We start from the raw sequence: 19,098 nt of genomic DNA, 5'->3' as shown, positions 1-19,098 counted from the left end.
CAAAATTTTCCAATCCGGAAAGTACGGTAAATTCGAATAATTCGTTATTTATTTTTTTGAAAATTGAACGATAGAGTAGCTTTAAGGTAACTCTTAACCCGTGAAAAATGATGAAATATTCCCGTTCTGGAAATTAATAATAACCATTATTCGGAAAAGCTGGTCGAGCATTAAGCGGTAAAATAAACGGGAAAAAAAGTGTTGAAGAACAACATAGAGGGAAGAAAATAAAGGGAAGAAATTGGAATCGATAAATTAAGAGGGCGAACGATCGTACATAAACGAAATTCAAATAACCAGTTGCAAACGAAACATTGATTAACCGTGGCCATGTTTGCGCCGTTCTATTTGTATTTTAAATTCTTTTTCCATCCTTTTTTCGTGTAACTCGTTTGCATTTAATGCGATATGCAATGTCGCAAACGTTGACTCGATTCGATTCTATAGTTCGATTTATCGCTTTTTCTCTTCCCTCCATTTTTCAATTCTATTTCGATCGTATTCGATATTTCAACTATTTCTTGATTTTTATTGCGCTTCTTTTTTTTTCTTTCGCAAGATGCGAAACATAGAGAAGAAATGGTCAATCCAAATTGTTCCAACGATTTAGATCGAAAGAAATATCGATATAAGTTATAGAACATCGATTACGATATTTTGATCGGAATAAACGTGAAACTTTTGTTTTTTCGTTTTTTATAGATTTCCTGCCGACTTTTGGCCCTTCGTTCCTTCATTTTTACGGAATCGGAACCACCGAGAGGAACACTTGTTTCGGCAAACGTTTCTCAGCTCTCCCTTTCTATCGAGGAAGAGTTCTCGTGTCTTTAAAAACTGAAATCGATGATTCGGAAACGATTTCTGGAATCAGTACTCAGACAGAGCTCGCGGTTCCCATTATCGAGGTCTGTACCGATTGCATATAAGATTAATTTCTTCCACAAGTTGCTTGAAACTTGCAAAATTTCTAAATTTTTTTGTTTTGTAATCTCTAAATTTCAAATTTCTCTTCTTAAAAGCTTAACAAACGAAATCGAAAGCGAGAACTTAGCTTTAAGTAGAAACAGATCGTCTCTGGTCAGACGCAACAAATTGTATCTCTGTGCAATTTACGTGCTCAAAAATATCGCATGAATTGAATTAAAATTCACATTTAAGAGAACGAATTTCCAATGATAATTGGAAAAAGAAAAGAAAAAGAAAAGGATCGATCTCGATCAATCGGTCCGAAAACCAATGAGGATTAATTTTAAAACACGCTTCATACCGTGTCCTGTATAAAGAACGAGCGCATAAATAATACACAAGATAATCCAAAGTAATCTCGGTTCATCGATTTAACGATCTCCTCGCGTGATTCCTACACGGGACGGAAGATTGCTTTCGTTATATCGTTCAATTTAATGTCAAACCGTCGCAGTTCCGTAGATTTTACGAGAATTTTCTCCCGCACGATCCGTTTCGAGAAAAATCTATCCCCCATCCAATTCGCAACCATTAACATCGATCTCTCCCTCTTTCTCAAAGAAAAGCTTGTGGAGAACGGAAGAATATTATCTGGTCGCAGTGTTGTACGACGCGAGCATGATCGATCGTAGGAGATTTTGGATGAGATCGATAATCTTCGAGATCAGCATCGGGAACGCGGGCAACACGCAATTCGGGCATAGCCAATGCTTCGAGAACGAGGAAGATAAGGAAGGTATATTCAATTCGGCTAACAAAATGATTACTTGTCGACTACTTGTCGAGACTTGCGTGAGGACAACAAGTCCTCCATCCTCCTCCAAATTTCTCGTTAATTAACACGCTCGACGAGTTTGCCGTGTAGAGCACGCATCGTTGCCCTGTGTAAATTGTGATTAATTCTCGACAGGAAACCAGACGCCGGATCGGAGGCCGGAGTTCGAGAGTCAGACCATGCCGCGATACACTGGGACGCTGGACGGGAAATATAATTATGTGCCTCTTGGATCGCGAAAACCCTGCCTCTACGTTAAGTCCTGGTGGCCGAATCTCGAGTGGCGGATGCATAACAGTAATTATTTGACTTTCATCGCTAATTTCCTGGTGAGAATCGATTATGCGAATCTTGAATATTTATTATTATTTTGTTCTTCTCTGGCAAACAATTAAATGCAGTGGAATTTCTATGTTTTATATATATATATATATATGTTTTGTTTCTCGTTAATTTGTTCTTGAAAAAATAAACTGGAGGAACATGCAATTAATTTCTTTCACTTAAAAATTAAGGGGAGAGGAGGGAACGATTGATCAGTTCAATAAATAAATAAAAAAGTAATCGTAAAGTAAATAAGTAAGAAATTTTTTTGGCAACGAATATAGAGGTTCCACGCGAATAATTTGCGAAATAATTTTAATTAGACTTTAATTTTTATGGTGGTAACAGAATCGAGACGAGTAAGTAAGATACATATTTGAACTTTCACGAACTTTCCTGGCTTCCTTTGAAATCAATGCCACGATAAAGACGAAACTTTTTTTTTTTCAAAATTCTCGATAATTGGCCAATTTTCCAAAAAGCAACGCCAGAAACATTTATGGCACTTATACTTTCGAAAATTTACGAACGCGGGATTGAAAAAAGCGATCGACCGGAAAGTTTCCAACACCGAATCAAAAGAAATATTTAATATATCAGGAGCAAGGTTCTCACGGTGTAATCGCGGAGAGGGAGCAAGTTTGTTTCGAAACTGGCACAGCGATTTCCAGAATAATTTTAATTCGTCTCGACAGGAGGAGAAGTTGGAGAAACTGGAAGGCATGGTCGCACTCGAGAGCGCTGATGCTTACATATTCTACAACGCGATGATTCGTGACTTGAACAACCATTGCATCCGCTATTTGGATATGTTGAACACTGGACGATACGACGTCAAGGGCGGCACCACGAAACTCGATCGGTATCGCGTGAATTTCTGCCGTAACGAGATCGAGAACATTCTGAAGAGGATCAAGATGACCGGCCAACTTCCAAACAACAATTACATCAGGATCGCTATGGTGCATGGATACCAATATCTCGGCAAACTGAAGAAGCTACGAGAAGATGTGAGTCGTTTCGCTTTACGTTTTCTTACGGCGTGCAAACATTCATTATGATTCGAATGAGCGAAAAAAGAAAAAGAAAATACTTCGATCTTAACGGAAGATGATAGTCTCTTTTTTTTTGTTTAATTTAATTTTGAAAGAAACGATAAGAAAACGATTGTTTGTACTTTTTTATAAAGCGATCAAGAAATTTCATCGATACTTTCTTTCAACCTCGATAGCTTTCTAGAATTTTCTCTGGAATTTCTTTTAATAGCCGGATCTTCCGGATTATATAGAAATTCCTTTCAGAGACGTATTAAATTCATTACACATCACAAAAAGGAAGTTTTAAATACTGCAGCCAGACAGTCCAAACTAGCTGCAGCTTTTTTTGCCCCTTTGACAACTAGTTCAATTTCGCGACAGACGCAAGAAACTGATTCTTGGGGGAGGGGGAAAAAAAGGAACAAAACTCGTTCCAAAACTTCTTATCTTTTTCTCGCCGATCCTCCTCCCTCTTTTCTTTTTCTTCTTATTCCACGAAGAATCTTCCACGGAGAATAGGAGACAACGAAAACGCTGACCTCCTCTTCTTTCCCTTGCAAATCGTGAAATATTTAAACGCGCGCGTGTCCTTCCAAGTTTCGTGCACCGTCATGGAAAATTCATTTCACCGCGCGATACAGGATATGTCCTTTATAAATTCACCAGCCTCAGCACAGTCTCCCGGACGTTTTCATTTGGATGATAACCGGGTCGAAGCGGCGGGTGGCGTACGCCCGATTTCCAGCCGAAAAAATTATTTACTCAGAGGAAGCGGCGGAGAAGGGAACGCTTTGCGGCCGCCGAATGGACGTGTTTTTGAGAAATCCATGGGACAAGGAGGAGGCAGATTATATGGCCTGCAAGCTTGAAATTTTCCTCTGGCTTGGAAACGCTGATTATGTCGGTGCGTAAGAGTTAAGAATGAAAATAGAGGAATAGGATCTAATAATTGGAGACTTCTGCTCGGTAATTCTTTATGTGTCTATGCGAAAGGCGCTCTTTTTTGTGTCAAAATCGAAAAAGAGGATGTAAAATGGCAAATAATAGAGTTCTATAGAGCCTGAAGTCTCAAGTTTATGAATTGTACTACGTTAAACTAAATCTTCGTTTTGTCTGAATATTCGCTGAAATGTGCTCATTCTACTAATTTTGCTGTTCATAGCTTTGCTCTAAATTAAAGTCTCACTCTATTAATTTGTCCATTGCTTGTAGTTTTGTTTCTCAAATTTTCAACCAATTTATTTCTAACTTTGTCAACATGATTTGTAGAACACTAAAATTTCAAATCTCTCTTTTGATATAATTTTTGTTAATCTGTATAACTTTTGCTTCAGCAACCATTTATGACCGCAAAACAAGAGACTGAACAGACTGTTAACTTTTGTCTTTCATCATTCTATTATTATTCATAATTTTCCCTTCTAAATTTAAAGTCTCATTTTGTTAATTCGTTGGTTATAGCTTTGTTTCTTTCTCAAATTTTCAACCAACCTATTTCTAACTCTGTTATCAACATGATTTGAACAACAGTGGTGTAAAACTTCAAATCTCTCTTTTGGCACAATTTCTATTAATCTGCCTATATAGCTTTTGCAACCATTCACATCCCCAAAACAGAGACTGAACAGACTGCTAACTTTTGTCTGTTCTTCATCATTGTTCTTATGTTACTTACAGCTGCCTGTTGGTCCTCTATGCCTCCTGGTTACAACGTGAATCACGAGCAAACTATCTACACGTTCCCGAAATATTTGGAGTACACTCATTCCACGGTATGACAATTTCGATGGAAAATTTTTCGATGGGAACAAGGTCAAGCTTGAACGCGTTTCGCTCCGTATATTGGGGGAGGGGAAGGATATTTAATTAATTCAAGAGACAGCTAGATAAAACAACAGCTACATTTTTTTATTCGCCAAGAGAAGATCCTTTTTCTTTTTTTTTAACTACTTTCAAATTTAATTACTTTTGAGTTAAAATATGACATGATCACACGCATCCTCGACAAAAGTAATTATATTATCCTCACGATGCAATCCCATAAGCGTACACACCTCTTTTTTATAATAACTGACTATTATTATACGTTTAATGCTTCTTCTTTTCTCTATTATAAACTTTTCGATGCATCGTGTCATATTGCTTTATATAATTTTATCGTGTTAACACTAGTCCTTTTCTTTTTTTCCCTCGAATCATTCATGAAAATTAAACTAAAAAAAAAAAAAAAGAATAATTAAAAACGAAGGAAAAGGAGCTAAATTTTTGGCTCCTTGAAAAAAATATAGCCTTGTTTTATCTCTCGAAAGAGGGGATTAATCGAAACAACATTTTTTTCTTTTTATAACTCTCGTTGACGATGAAATACCCATTTTAGAATTCTGCGTTGAACGTGAAATTCTTGTTCTTCAAGTTCGATTAAAATTTTACGTAATGACAAAACTTTTTTCAAAACTTGATCGAGCACGATCGACGAACGTTGAAAATAATCCTTTCAAAGAATTCGTCGTGTCCCCTCCCCCTCCCCGTAATCCCTCTGCGTAATCGCGATTGTTGAACGAGAAACAAACTTGACGTTGATCCCTCTCGAAACTTTTAGAAACAGTTCAGCCCCAATACCATTGGAAATATTTCGAACGAAACGACAAAGTTAGTTTGCCATTCGGTCGCAGACATTTCAGTTGCGTGCTCACATATTCCAAGGTCGCTTTGATCCCGGTATGGACACATCCGGCTTGTTGGATCCGCTGATACGCGTCTGTTTCCACGGTTACTCCATCTCCACCAGGGTAAGTTTTTCAATCCGTGTCGACAATTAATTCATCGTCGTCTCATCGTTAATATTAAGATTTCCTTTCCTCGGTAAATGGATATTTCCTCCACGAGGAAATTTTTATTCCTCCAATAAGAAGGAACATTCAAATTTCTTTCGATCCGTCGTGTGCTAAATTATCGAACGTTTACTCGGATTCTCGAAAGTCTTGGAGTCGCATCGAAAATTCTTCGGTTGGGGCTGGCAACGTGCTCGGGGGGATTGAAAGTATTGTAAATTTTTCAGGTTGTTAAGCAGACTCTGGACCCGTTCTGGGATCAAACTTTGATATTGCCGCCGAGAACCGTGCACGGATCGAAAGAGTACATTAAATTAAACCCACCTATAATTATATTGGAGGTGTACGACTTGGACATATGCGTGAGTGGATCCTTTTTTTCCCTTTTTTTTAGACATCTCGCCTACATTAGAGGCGATCAGATATTTATGTATCGTTGCAATTTATCGACGAATCTGAAACGAGTCACGAAATTAGTTTCACGAGGTCGAAATTCACAGGGCATAAAGGAGTTCTGCGGAAGATGCACGGCGATTCCATTAGTTAAACTAGCGGAGGAAACTTACTCCCCGCCCGATTTCCCCCCGAAACTTGGGTGGTACAAATTTAAATCTCAAAGGGATTTCTCTGGGTCGGTGCTCGCCGCCTTCGAGCTCATAGAGGTAAGGGATGCAACACTCGATCGATATTCGCATCGCGCACGAGAAACAGAGGCTATCCGCGCTAATCAACCCTCTTGTCATCCTTTTTGCGTGGATTCATTTTTTCCATCTTCGAATTTATTTATAACCTTGCAATAAAAATACAAATGTAAAGTACAAATTAAAGCATAGCGTATCGTGAAATGACTCGATCGAAGTAAAGAGTATATATATAGTGAGGAAGGAACGAACTATGTTGTATAGATGCTTTTGTTTTATTGCGTTCACTATCGCATAACGGTTCAAAAAAAGGGAACGGACGACCCAGTGTCACCCAATTCGTAACATAAATATACGAGATACGAGATCGTACGTGAACTCAATATTAGAATATAAAAAAATAACGAATAGAATATAAATAACGTTTCACGATCGATAATTGAAATTTTGTTTTTTCGATAAACTTTGAAAGATTTATTAAAGTTATTCTGATTGAGGTTTCTTTCTTTTTTTTTTTTTAAAGGAAATTGATTTGAATGATTTAATTTTGATTTTGAATAGGTAAAGGAAGAGGACGAAGATCTGGACAAACCGATTCATCGCTCGATGTTGGATACCATTTACACTATACCGGAAGATATCAGGCCGAAAATGGCAAGTTACAGGCTCGAAATAATATTTTGGGGAGTGAGAGATATGAAAAAGCTGTATTACATGCCCGTGATGAATCCTCGGATTATCATAGAGTGCGCCGGTGTTGACGTCAAGTCGGAAGTAATGAGAAACGCGAAAAAATTCAGCAACTTCAAGGATCCTCACGTAATCACTGAATTGGTAATGAATTGACTTACTCCCATCAGGAAGTGCTGTCAATCGGACACGTGGAATCGACTGTCTCGATATTTTTTTCTTTTTTTTTTTGATCTCAAAATGGACGTTGTGATGGACAATAAGAATTCGTAACGAATTGTATTAATTCCAATCGTTTCGTATTCATACGAAAATCAATTGTCTCGATCATCTTTCAAACGTGAAACGCAACACGATGTCGGTGTTGCCAATATATATTAACGGATGTTGCAGAAATTATCGTCCATCTTTGTCAGGAAAACGAACGTGATATTCGATCGTCCATTCAGAGATACAGAATATCGGCGATCATGTTATATGACATCGACTTATGACTCTCTCTCTCTCTCTCTCTCTTTAGGCGTATCTCGTATGACAGCTCGTATGCATCCTAATATTAATCTATCTTACCACTAATATATCGACGCTCTGAAAGTCGTGAGATCGTATATATATATATGTCGACTTGATATTAATACTTGACTGCACTCACTTTGGATATCGCAGAGAGGGAGAGAGAATCATTCCATCTCTCGTTGCGATGTTGCAAAATAAGGTTCTTCGAACCGAACACAATGTATGTATTTACGTTAGAAACGTATATTGACATAAAAATTCTCGAAGGATATGCCAGAGCTCGAAATCTATTATCCAAGCGTGGTAATAAAAGCGTTCGACTCGCGAGGACTCGGTTGCTTCAAGTACGTTGGAATTTGCATCATACCGAGTATCAACATATTTCTGGAGCAGTTAATAACCGAGGATGATTACGAGGAGCAGATATACGGGACAAAAAAGATCTTCAAACCTTTGAAACCTTTCGTGGAAAAACCTGAAACCGTTCGTAAGTCCCCCTTCGATTCATTTAAAATTCAAAGATACGAGATTTTTTAAAGTTTACACACGCCTTCAACGGCGGATTACATGGTTAAATGTAAATTTCAAAAAGTTCAAATATGAAACGGAAAAGTGAGAAAAAATGTAATTTTCCGTGTCGAATATTTTCTACTACCAATACTGGCTACGTTATATCGATATTATTTCTCTCAATATGTAAAATATACAATATTCTCCGAGTTCAATTATATTGACACGGTTGGCCGTGTAGTTCATGTTCACACTGTGTTCAACCGCTGTTTTCAGAGGTATTTCAAGTAGTTATTAAATATTTGAACGCGGTCGGTTTCAACGGTTTAATAACGCCATGGAACATCCGGTCCCACTCGGCACGCAACAGAAAACTTTGTTAATTAAAGTTGAACAGAATGTTTATACGCTGTGAACAAATATTTTTTACCATTCGGGAGAAATTTGTCTCCGCGTTTTCCGGAAATCGAGATTAATTTGAGATTGAATTTTTAACAGTTTTATCTTTTATTCGACGTTTCCATCTTCGACAATGGTTTTTCATTGATCCATTGAAAATTTTTTAATTCAAAATCCTTCTTAAAATAATTTGCACAATATCGTTATAATAATATCGTTATAATTAATTCTAAACTTAAAAATTATGAAAAATATTCATACAAATACGTTTCATTTCTTTTCGAGATATACATTTTAAAATCGTTTACGATCTTGCATGAGAAATGTACAAGTGAGAAAAATAATAAATTTATTTTATCATCATCACATTAGAGATGATTCGAATTTATTGAAATTGTTGAAACGAAAATGAAAAGATAATCCAGAACGTAAAACTACCTATATCTCGTGAATAAGATCAAACTAGAATTATACCGTAAAAATAATTTCCAGTTTTTAATCGTCGACAAATTTGACATACCGATTGATGACGAAAAATTATTTTCAAGTGCCGCTGCCGATCGATTTCGATCCGAAAAAAGAAGACGAGAAGAAGAAATTAATTCCTTACAAGAAGATGGGCAGAATCTCGTGGATCAAGAAGATTTTTCGCTGTTTGAAATATTTCTTCACTTATGTGATCCACGTAAAAAGGAAAAAGCGAAAAAAAGAGTTTCTCACGAGCGACGACGACGAGTCGCTAGATTGGTGGACCAAATACTTCGCTTCCCTAGAGGTAAGCGCGGAGGAGACGTGGTGATCGGCCGCGCGAGCAATGAAGTATCCACGAAATATCCGCGTAACTGTGAAAATTGTGGACGAGACGTTTCCAGGAGGAAAGAAGAAGGGAGCTGAACGGTATTCCTCCACCACCCGAACAGAAGATCACAGCTACGTTCAAGGTATCCTACGCGTTTAGCGAATTTTCACCAGCTCAGGTGTCTCATTGGGCGGGAAACAGGTATACGACGGAGAACTGGAGATGCAGCCGCAATTCTCCGGCTTCCAGGATCGTCTGAGAACGTTCGAGCTGTGGAAGGGGCGCAAAAGCGAGGATCCCGACTACGACAGCGAGAATTACGTTGGAAAATTCAAGGTTCGCCATCCCACCGATCTCAATTTTTTCCCCGAGAGTTTTGTTCCTCCTCTCTAAATATTTTACTCGGCGAGATTCGATGGAAGAGAGTTTTGCATCCTTAAACGTTCGATCAAGGAACGTTTAAATGTTTGTTCAAACGAGCTATTAATTGGGGGAAAATCCACGTCAGGAGGAGAAACGTCCGTTTTCCGGTGAATGATTGAAAGATAATTTCCAAAGGCAACATCTTTCCCTATTTTCGGAAGAAATAAATCTCTTTTTCCTTTTTTTCTTTTTTCTTTTTAAATCGTTATAACAAAGGCACGAAATAATAGCAATTGGATTCGCGTCTCGTTTCGAAAATTTCATTTTAAATCGTTATTCGATTCTTCTCTTCTTTTTGTCCAAGAATATTCCGTTAATAAAATGATAGATCCATTAATAAAAGTCTACCGACAGGGGCGTATTTGCGTGTATCGCTGGCCGCACCCAAGCAACTTGCCTTGCAAAACGAGAAGCGGGAGAAGCGCGAGTGACGGCCTGTGCGACGATTATCCGCATTCGGAGTCTATCAAACTCGTGGTTAGACTTTACGTGGTGAAAGGTGCGAGAAACGCGATATATTTGATTCGGGTTCATCGTGTGACGAGCTCACGGGATCGAATCGATTCCACAGGCATCAACCTGCAGCCTCAGGATCCCCTAACCGGAAAGTCTGATCCGTATATCTGTATCCGGCTTGGTAAAACGTATATCAGCGACCAAAAGAATTACATACCGAACCAGCTAAATCCAACTTTTGGACGGTACGTGCTGACCATTGCATTTTAACTTATCCAATTCTTTGCAACTGGTTACGTTACAAAGAAATCATCTATCTACGAGATATCGCGTGATATATTGGAATCCCTTCTATCTTACTTCAAAGTTTCTTCTACTAATAAATTTTATTTAGAATTATCACACGGATAAAACTATTAATATCAGAAGAAAAAAATATTTGTCTGCTTATCGGAACAAGACATTGCAATTGATATATCATGTTTCAATTTTTTCATTCCTTTTCTTATTTATCAACTCCGTACACGTGAAATTGTCCATCAGATTTCCACGAATTTTTTTTCCTTATTTATTTTCCATGGAAAAGAGCCGCCCCTACAACTCAAAATACACCGATTGGCGTATATTTTACAGGTTTTTCGAGATAGAGGCAGTTTTCCCTCGCGATTGCACGATGATCGTGCAAGTATGGGATTACGACGCGACCACTGCCGACGATCTGATAGGGGAGACGAAAATCGACATCGAGAGTCGATTCTACAGCAAACACCGTGCCACGTGCGGTATATCCAAGTTATACGCGTCCGAGGGTTACAATGAGTGGAGGGATCGCGAGAAACCGACCCAGATACTCGAACAGCTCTGCAAGAGGAACAATCTTCCGTTGCCCGAGTACAGGAACCGTTATGTGAAAATCGGACGGAAAAAGTTCCCCTTCGACGAAACCGAGCATCCGGAATCCGGTGCGTTTTAAAATTGAAACGATTCCCCGATCAAGATGTGGGGAGAAGGATTTAGAATTACATCAACGCCATTCCTCTTTCCGTTCAGAATTGAATGAATGTATGGCGTTGAGCGTGCTCCATCAGTGGCAAGACTTCCCCATTTGCGGCTGCTACCTGGTTCCGGAACACGTGGAGAGACGGCCGCTTTTTAATATAGGAAGACCCGGGTTGGAGCAGGTTGTAAACGTTTAGCCACGACTTTTCGGTGAAAAATCCAAGGGATTAATCCTTTCTTACATTCGGACGATGTAATTGGTTGATTACGGGGGAGGGAACCGATTTTCCGAGTCCTGGATCGAAAGGCAAATTTTCTCGAAGGGGAGGAACGCGTTTGACCGCGTTATTTCGAATTCTGGAAATGTGATTTGTCGATTCTCGTGCGATCAGGGTAGATTGGAAATGTGGATCGACATGTTTCAAGTAGGCGAAGTTCCTCTGAAGCCGCCGGTCGACATCAGCCCGCCCGTGCCCGAGGAATACGAAATTCGCGTGATCGTTTGGAACACGGAAGATATACCTCTCGTGGACAGTCAATTTATTACGGGTGAAAAGTGCTCCGATATTTACGTTAAAGGGTAAATTTGAGGATAAGAAGATCGGCTTATCTTCTTTTCTATTCGGAATATGATTCGAGAAATCAATTGCAGCTGGATCACTTACGACGATTACCAGAAGACCGACATCCATTACAATTCTTTAAACGGCGAAGGGAATTTCAATTGGCGATTCGTGTTTCGTGTGATGTATTGCAAGAGCGAGCGCGTTATAATTGTCCCGAAAAAGATATCCATCTTTTCGTTGACCGACACCGAGGAAAAATTGCCGTGCATATTGTACCTGCAAGTTTGGGACAGCGATCATTTCTCTCCAGACGATTTTCTCGGTAATATTAAATTGATCTGTTCGATCGGTCAAGTCCTCGACTATTTTTATATTCCCTTCATTCTTGAATAAAATATTATAAATATTATTACCGTTAATATTGCTTTGCCTCATAATGGAGAATCGATTCGATGAAAATAAAAAATAATTTATTTATTTAGGAGCGCTGACCTTGGATCTGTCCGCAATGCCACGAGGAAGTCCGAATTCGAAAAATTGTACTTTGAAACTACTCAACCCGAATCTGCCCACGATTAATTTGTTTAAAGTAACTCGAGTCAAAGCTTGGTGGCCGTTCAAGCAAAGCATGAACGCTGGCCGTTACATTCAAGCGGTGTGTATATAATTTTTATCGTTAAATCCTTGTTTCGCCATATTGATCGACAAAAATATATATCGTGACGTTGTCTTCGTGGCAGAAATCAAGACAGTCTCGTTAAAAATCGAAAGCTTTTCGTTTCGCCTTTTAAAATTACTCGCTCGAAGTATTTCTTCGATAACGAATACACCCATTTATCTCGATTTCTTCCGTCTACATTTTTATTTTGTAACGAGTATTCGTAGAGTATCGAAGTGGGCTCATGTGTACCATACGATCCAGGGTAAAATCGAAATGGAAATATCGATATTGAAAGCGGAGGAGGCCGACGAGAATCCCGCGGGCAGAGGAAGAGAGCCGCCTCAAGAACTTCCACCACCAGAGTATGAAACTTTATTAAAAAAAAAAATAAAAAATATGGAACTTCGCAGTCGGTTGGTGAAAAAGAATTTACACGACAATTTCATAATGAAAATATTTGCGCTCGAAAATATTTTTCGCAAAATTGTACTCGCGAGTGACCATAAATTTTTAACCCTCGACTCGCAGTGATATTCGAGGGTGATGCTTTGCACAAGACTGATGTCGAGGTTCCAATGAATTTCCAATAACGTGTTACATTATCAAGTATCAAGAAGTTTTCATTATACCTCGGTATAAAGATATTTCGAGGAACGGCATCCGCGAAACGAAATATTTAATTATCGACGAGAAATCAATTCGAAAGGATGTATCATTTATTCATCGATCATCCATCGTATGAAATCAGCAATCGCGGCTGGATCGAAATAAAACCGTGATACGACGAACGTATCAAAGTTTAATAACATGTTCAGCCACAAATTAAATTAACGTGGATATTGCTCTCCATCAAATTTAAATGGATTAATTTTCGATTTTGATCGTCAATCTGTATAAATGCAAGTAACTAACGAGATTATTAAGTCAACGTAGTTAATTCGGGTACCGGATGACATCGATGCACATATTTCCGGCTAATCCTTGAAAGATCAATTTATTCTATTTAAAGAAATGTCTGTCTGCCTCGGAAAGAAAGAACCTCGAAATATACGTGACCCGTCTGCTATTGTACGATTCGTAATAAATAACCGTTGAACGCTGTATCTAATTAATAATCTGTGACGACGATACGTTCGTCGAATCATTAAACAATTTTAATTTCTCGTAATTTCAACCCTATTCTTCCGTAAAAATTCCTAGCAAATATTCAAATTTTCCTTTAATTAATTACTTTTTTTTTTTTTTTTAGTTATTTAAGATTATAAAATTCACTTAAAGAGAACGAGATATACATTGATGATTGAATTTAATTTAAATTAAACTTTGTTGAATTCTATTTGATCTATATCACATTTTTAAGGAAGGAATTACTTTTCTATTTAAGTACGATGAATCCTAAGAGATTTCTCTCAACATTTCGAAAAAAAGGATGCATGTAGCTCTCTAATTTCATTTATAAATTAAAAAAATTGTGAAATTTAAAATATCCCAATACATGTTTAACAAAAAAAAAAAGAAAAGATATTTTTCGATCGACAAACGAAACAATGTATCAAAATTACGATAAACCTTCAAACCTTTGAAACTATCTATTCCAGCAAAACGATCGATGAATAACGAGTGTAATTAAATTCAATTACATTAAACATGGCCGCGATTAAAACAACATTATATAATTAAATGAATATCAGTAATAATAGTGGCCATAATAATATCCATCTCTGCGTCCGTTAATCCGATCGGAAACATTGATCATTTTTCACCACGAATCAATCATAACCCAGAACGTCCTATTTCCTATAATTTACAGCCGGCCGGAGACTTCCTTCTCCTGGTTCCTGAATCCGTGGAAAGCGTTTCGCTACGTGGTCTGCCGCTATTATAGATGGAGGATAATATGCTGCATCGTGTGTTTGCTGTTGCTAGCGTTGGGCGGTTGCGCGATTTACGCCTTCCCTGGCTACATGGTGAAACGTCTTCTCGGCGCTTGAATCGTCGGCCCACGACGAAAGAAAACGATCAGAAGATATATCCGGTCGATCCATTGCAGCTGGCCTGCTCGTAAATCAGGAATTGTGGTATGGATGAAATATCGATTCTGACTACTCGACGACAAAACCAGTTCTACATTTCAACACCAATTAATTGTGAGAGAACATAATGGATTCGCCTATTTAACGATCTACTTTTCTAATTAATTCTTTATAAATTCGAATCGATAGATCATTTCGTTCTCTATATATTCGAAATAGTAACGTTTAATTAGGATTATTTGTTATTGAATATTAATTGATATTTCGTGTAGATTTTATGTAGTTTAATATGAGTAAAATAATAAAATATATTGTTATATCGATTAATGAGAATTCCCTTTCTTTCTTTTAATTTGAAAATATGGAATCCGTGAATTGACCGTGTATGACCATGTTTTGGATGGACAAAAGAAGAGAGATTTCTTTGAGAGAAATAAATGGTTCGTGCAATTTTCCATGTCGAACCTATGAAAATTGAAACGTTCACAGGTCGAATTCACTCGGCCGATCGGTTTTCTGACGGATGCACAGAACTATTTGCAAATTCCTTTTTTTTTCTTTTTTTCCAACATTCATGTTGGCGTATCTAAAAGAATTGAAAACCCAGTGAATCCATAAAAAATTAAATCAGCGAAATAACATTTATCGAAGTATAATCTCGTATATTAAATCATATATGCTGTTTATTAAACTTTGTGAATTGGATAAGATATAGTTTTCCAAATTTATCGAAGTTTCCTTTAAAATAATTCATATATAATAAAAATTGATTTATTTTTCCTTTTCTCCAAATTACTTGTCTCAAGCTTTTCAATAAATTATTTTACTACTTGTTTAAAATTTATGTATTTTATTAGTATAAGTTAAATTGGATTTATCTTTCTCTAAAGAGAATTAAAAAATATCACAAAATTTAAATATTCTCGATTAATATCCACTAAGAAAAAAGATATTCACAGTATTGTTATTACAAATAAATTACTGATTTAATCATAATCATATAATCGTTTTACGATTAATGATTGCTGAATTAATCATAATCTTTAATTATTTCTTCCATTATTTAACATTATTTATTACCTAATATAAATTACCTAGCATAAATAACCATTTAATAATCACGATTAGTAACATAACTTTGCATTAATCATACAATTTCCAACCGTTATATCTTGTTCCAATCGTATCCATTTATTTATCATATCGCGACACGTCGTTTTTCTGCTAAAAATTCCACGCGAAACTGATCGATATGGCGAGAACACGCGAGGAATAAGAATGCAGAAAATCGTGGCGGGTTTCATCGACCGTTCACTTCTTCTTTCGTGATTCGAGGCACTTTTTAAGGATCATTTGCTCGTCGGTAAATGCGGTGTCTTGGTCTATGCGGTTCGATAGACGAGCTGCCAGGTGGAAAAGAGGTAACGTGACGTAACTGGAAGATCAATAACCCAACCGTTTTGTTCGAAAGTTTATTGAACTCGACTTTTCTTAATGGCCGTTGTCTTGTGACCTGGTCATCAGACGAATCCCCGTGTCTTCTGTGTCCCTTTTACGATATCCGTAAAACAACGGGTTCGTACGGTTCCTTTGTGTCTTTCATCCCTTTCGTTCTCCCCCTCTCCTAAATCTCTTTCAACCGTTCAACTCGAGGGGACGCTTCTAATCTTCCTCTTCGATGCGACTCGAGCCGCGACTTCGCGACACTCTTGAAAAAAAAAAGGAAAAGAAAAGATAAATCCGACTATTGGATTTATACACCCTTGTATACATTGTATACAGCTTTTAAAGTAAAAGTGTCGTGAATGGTTATGATATTTGTGTCGAGGCGGGATCAAATAAAATAACGATGAAATTTTTCGTTTCATTCTTTCGAAGAGTACTCTCCGACAAATCGCATATGCTATATTCGATCAAAACGCAACGATATCTGAACTTTGAATTAAATTTTTTTTTTAGACGAAGAGTGATGGAAATTTATAGAAAGTTTTATCGACGTTTCGACGAATCGAGAAAGAGAGAGAGAAAGAGAGATAAAACTCGTAAGTCTTCGTTATAAAACGTGTTTCACGTTGTTGAAACGTGAAACTGCAAATTTCGCGTTGTGTTTCTATTTCTTTTCTTTGCAGTAAAACGTTCTTATATATAATATTTCCGCTCGTTACTGGTATTAAGATCCGAGGAAAATTCAAGGAACGTGATGCGAATTCTCCTTGTAATGCAAAACCTATTTTTGCTCGGCGGATTCGACGAATCCATCAAGTATGACTGACACACGGATGCGCGAGATGGATGTGTCGGGTGTCCACGCCGCTAATGAATATTTCTTTCTCCCTATTTTTATATTTTAGAGACGCATTAATATTCTAATGCCCAAAAATTGTATCGTTGCCGTGGTGCAATTATCTTACACGCGAATACTTTTCGTCGAAATTATGGAATATAGAATTAAAAAAGAAGAAAAATTCCCTTCAATAATCAATTATAATTTTCAAAATCACACCAGAAGAAGTACGAATGTGTTATATCGAAAAATACGAGGCAAAGTACTTGGAATAAACACGGGCGCGAATCAATGACCGGCGTCAGGCGAAAGGGGTGAACACACGCGAACCTGCATGCGGTCCCGGTGGCGAATCCATAGTTCACGACCGCATTCGCGTTGCATGCTGCCCGTCGAAAAACCAGGTCTCTGGGAAACCGTTAAACAGATTCCAAACAAGCGAGGCGTTTCGCGGGCTGAATGGCCTCGATGCCGAGTTTGTCAGGCCAAGTTTTCGGCCCGACCCAATCTGGTAAATTCACTTATTACGGAGGAACATGGAGTCACGCGAATGCATATGGCCAAGTCTCGGTGCTGGTGCATGCACCCACCGAAAATTCGGTTTTAATGCATCGCGTGCCCTATCCGGCCAAATATCTCTCGATTGCTGGGGGAAGGCCAATGACCCCCAGCCCGATCAAAAGTTCCCGCCAGTTTCGCGGTAACGTCCGGATTTTCGCTTAAGACGTCGCTCAGATCCTCCACCACCGATTACCACTCTTGGATTTTATGATGGAATCATCACAATGATTAAACGACGAGATATCCGAAATACGGAATTTATGGGAAGATATTAATTTCTCTCGTCTGTCTTGATCTCCTGTGTTTCGTGAATGCGAAAGTTAGAATCTGTTAAGTGTGCTATTCAAAATTTGTGTAATATGCATATATGCGCTTTGATTCTCAGAGAATTTTGGTTCAAAAAATAAACTGTGAATCTCGTTGAACGAGATATTCCCATGAATGTTTAAATCGGAATTACAAACGATTAAAGCGTAAAGACGATGAATTAAATCCCATCTAATATTTTTTTTTTTTACTATATTTTACAATGTAACGCGCGCAACCTTACCATCTTCGATTAAATTATATCCCCAGAAGACCACGGAGTCATAAATAAGAAGGTTGCTACCTCTATTCCACCGAGTTATCTCTAGGGCAGTTGCACCGCAAACTAGGAAGAGCAAGTTTCTGACGACTATTCCGAGGGAAAAAAAGAAAAAAAAATATAGGAGAGGCAAAAGAGGTTGGAAATAAGGAACTTGGCCGTTTTCCGGAAGTTTATGAATGGGCGGGGAAAAATTTATTCGTAAGAGGTGAACGAGGAACAAACAAGTTTCACGATGTCAGCTAAATTTTTTAAAACGTCTGAGAAAAATAACGTGGGTTCGTTAATAGTGGTTGAATATACGGTGGCGAGAGAGACGAGATATTGTTGGCTGATCTTTCACGAGTTCTCATTTTCACGTGAAAACCATATTCGACGCGAAAGTAAATATCAGGATACGCGTAACACGCTGCGAAACAAAACTTGGTGCAATTTTCTTGGGAATTTCGCGGAATTTCGCAATGAAGCAGAAGCGAGTCGATTGTTGGCCGTTGGCCAGTTATCGAATCCCTATTACATCGTGACCATTAATATCGCAATCGTAGACACACGTTCGTGCCTCGAAAATTTAACGCCGCGAGTTCCTGGAACGGAGGCGGCGGAATAAATTTCGTTACATTATTTAATGACCATAAATCGTCCCTTCTTCCGTGCTACTTCAACGAATGAGGACTTAGAACGAGGACTTCTGCGTCGCGGCTACCAACTCTTTGCATTTACTTTACAACACCTGGCCTCGTGCTGCACGCCAAACAACTTTATGCAGATCGAGTATATAAAACTAAGATAAATAAATTTTAGTTAGTCAATGTATGGTGGATAACAGCCATAACGGTGGCAATTATGATACTTTATTGTTAATTATAAGAAATATATTCGAAGAACGTTTGTATTTTCCAATAGTTATATATTTTGCTGATCTAAATTTCACATCATGGTTCTATTTTTGAAAATTACACAATGATGTATAATATCAGGGCGAACTTTTAAATTTGAATAATTTATCTATAAAACAACTATGCAAACTAAGTCTAAAACTGT

At 37.9% G+C, this 19,098-nt stretch overlaps 1 protein-coding gene across 1 annotated transcript; it reads left to right on the top strand.

The window, feature by feature from the left end:
- Nucleotides 1–1,584: 1,584 nt before the first annotated feature.
- On the top strand, nt 1,585–14,584 carry LOC107995034 (otoferlin-like). Its single transcript, XM_062081100.1, has 21 exons — nt 1,585–1,702; nt 1,877–2,070; nt 2,761–3,075; nt 3,769–4,006; nt 4,690–4,874; nt 6,161–6,295; nt 6,434–6,595; nt 7,136–7,408; nt 8,048–8,267; nt 9,238–9,464; nt 9,562–9,630; nt 9,690–9,824; nt 10,266–10,410; nt 10,483–10,612; nt 11,001–11,329; nt 11,418–11,548; nt 11,759–11,946; nt 12,019–12,254; nt 12,415–12,587; nt 12,855–12,955; nt 14,404–14,584. The coding sequence occupies exons 1-21, from the start codon at nt 1,585–1,587 to the stop codon at nt 14,582–14,584; spliced, it is 3,885 nt and encodes a 1,294-aa protein (XP_061937084.1).
- The last annotated feature ends 4,514 nt before the right edge of the window (nt 14,585–19,098 follow it).

This window comes from Apis cerana, linkage group LG11, assembly GCF_029169275.1.
Source record: "Apis cerana isolate GH-2021 linkage group LG11, AcerK_1.0, whole genome shotgun sequence".
In the NCBI taxonomy this organism is placed as follows: Eukaryota; Metazoa; Arthropoda; class Insecta; order Hymenoptera; family Apidae; genus Apis; species Apis cerana.
Note: the sequence above shows the minus strand (reverse complement) of the source record. Positions and strands in the feature narration are given on the sequence as shown.

What these genes read in the sequence shown, in the direction of transcription:
- LOC107995034 (XM_062081100.1), top strand. Translation starts at nt 1,585, where the DNA reads ATGATCGATCGTAGGAGATTTTGGATGAGATCGATAATCTTCGAGATC. An exon ending in GAACGAGGAAGATAAGGAAG is followed by an intron (nt 1,703 to 1,876) that starts GTATATTCAATT and finishes AATTCTCGACAG; the next exon opens with GAAACCAGACGCCGGATCGG. An exon ending in CAAGAACTTCCACCACCAGA is followed by an intron (nt 12,956 to 14,403) that starts GTATGAAACTTT and finishes TATAATTTACAG; the next exon opens with CCGGCCGGAGACTTCCTTCT.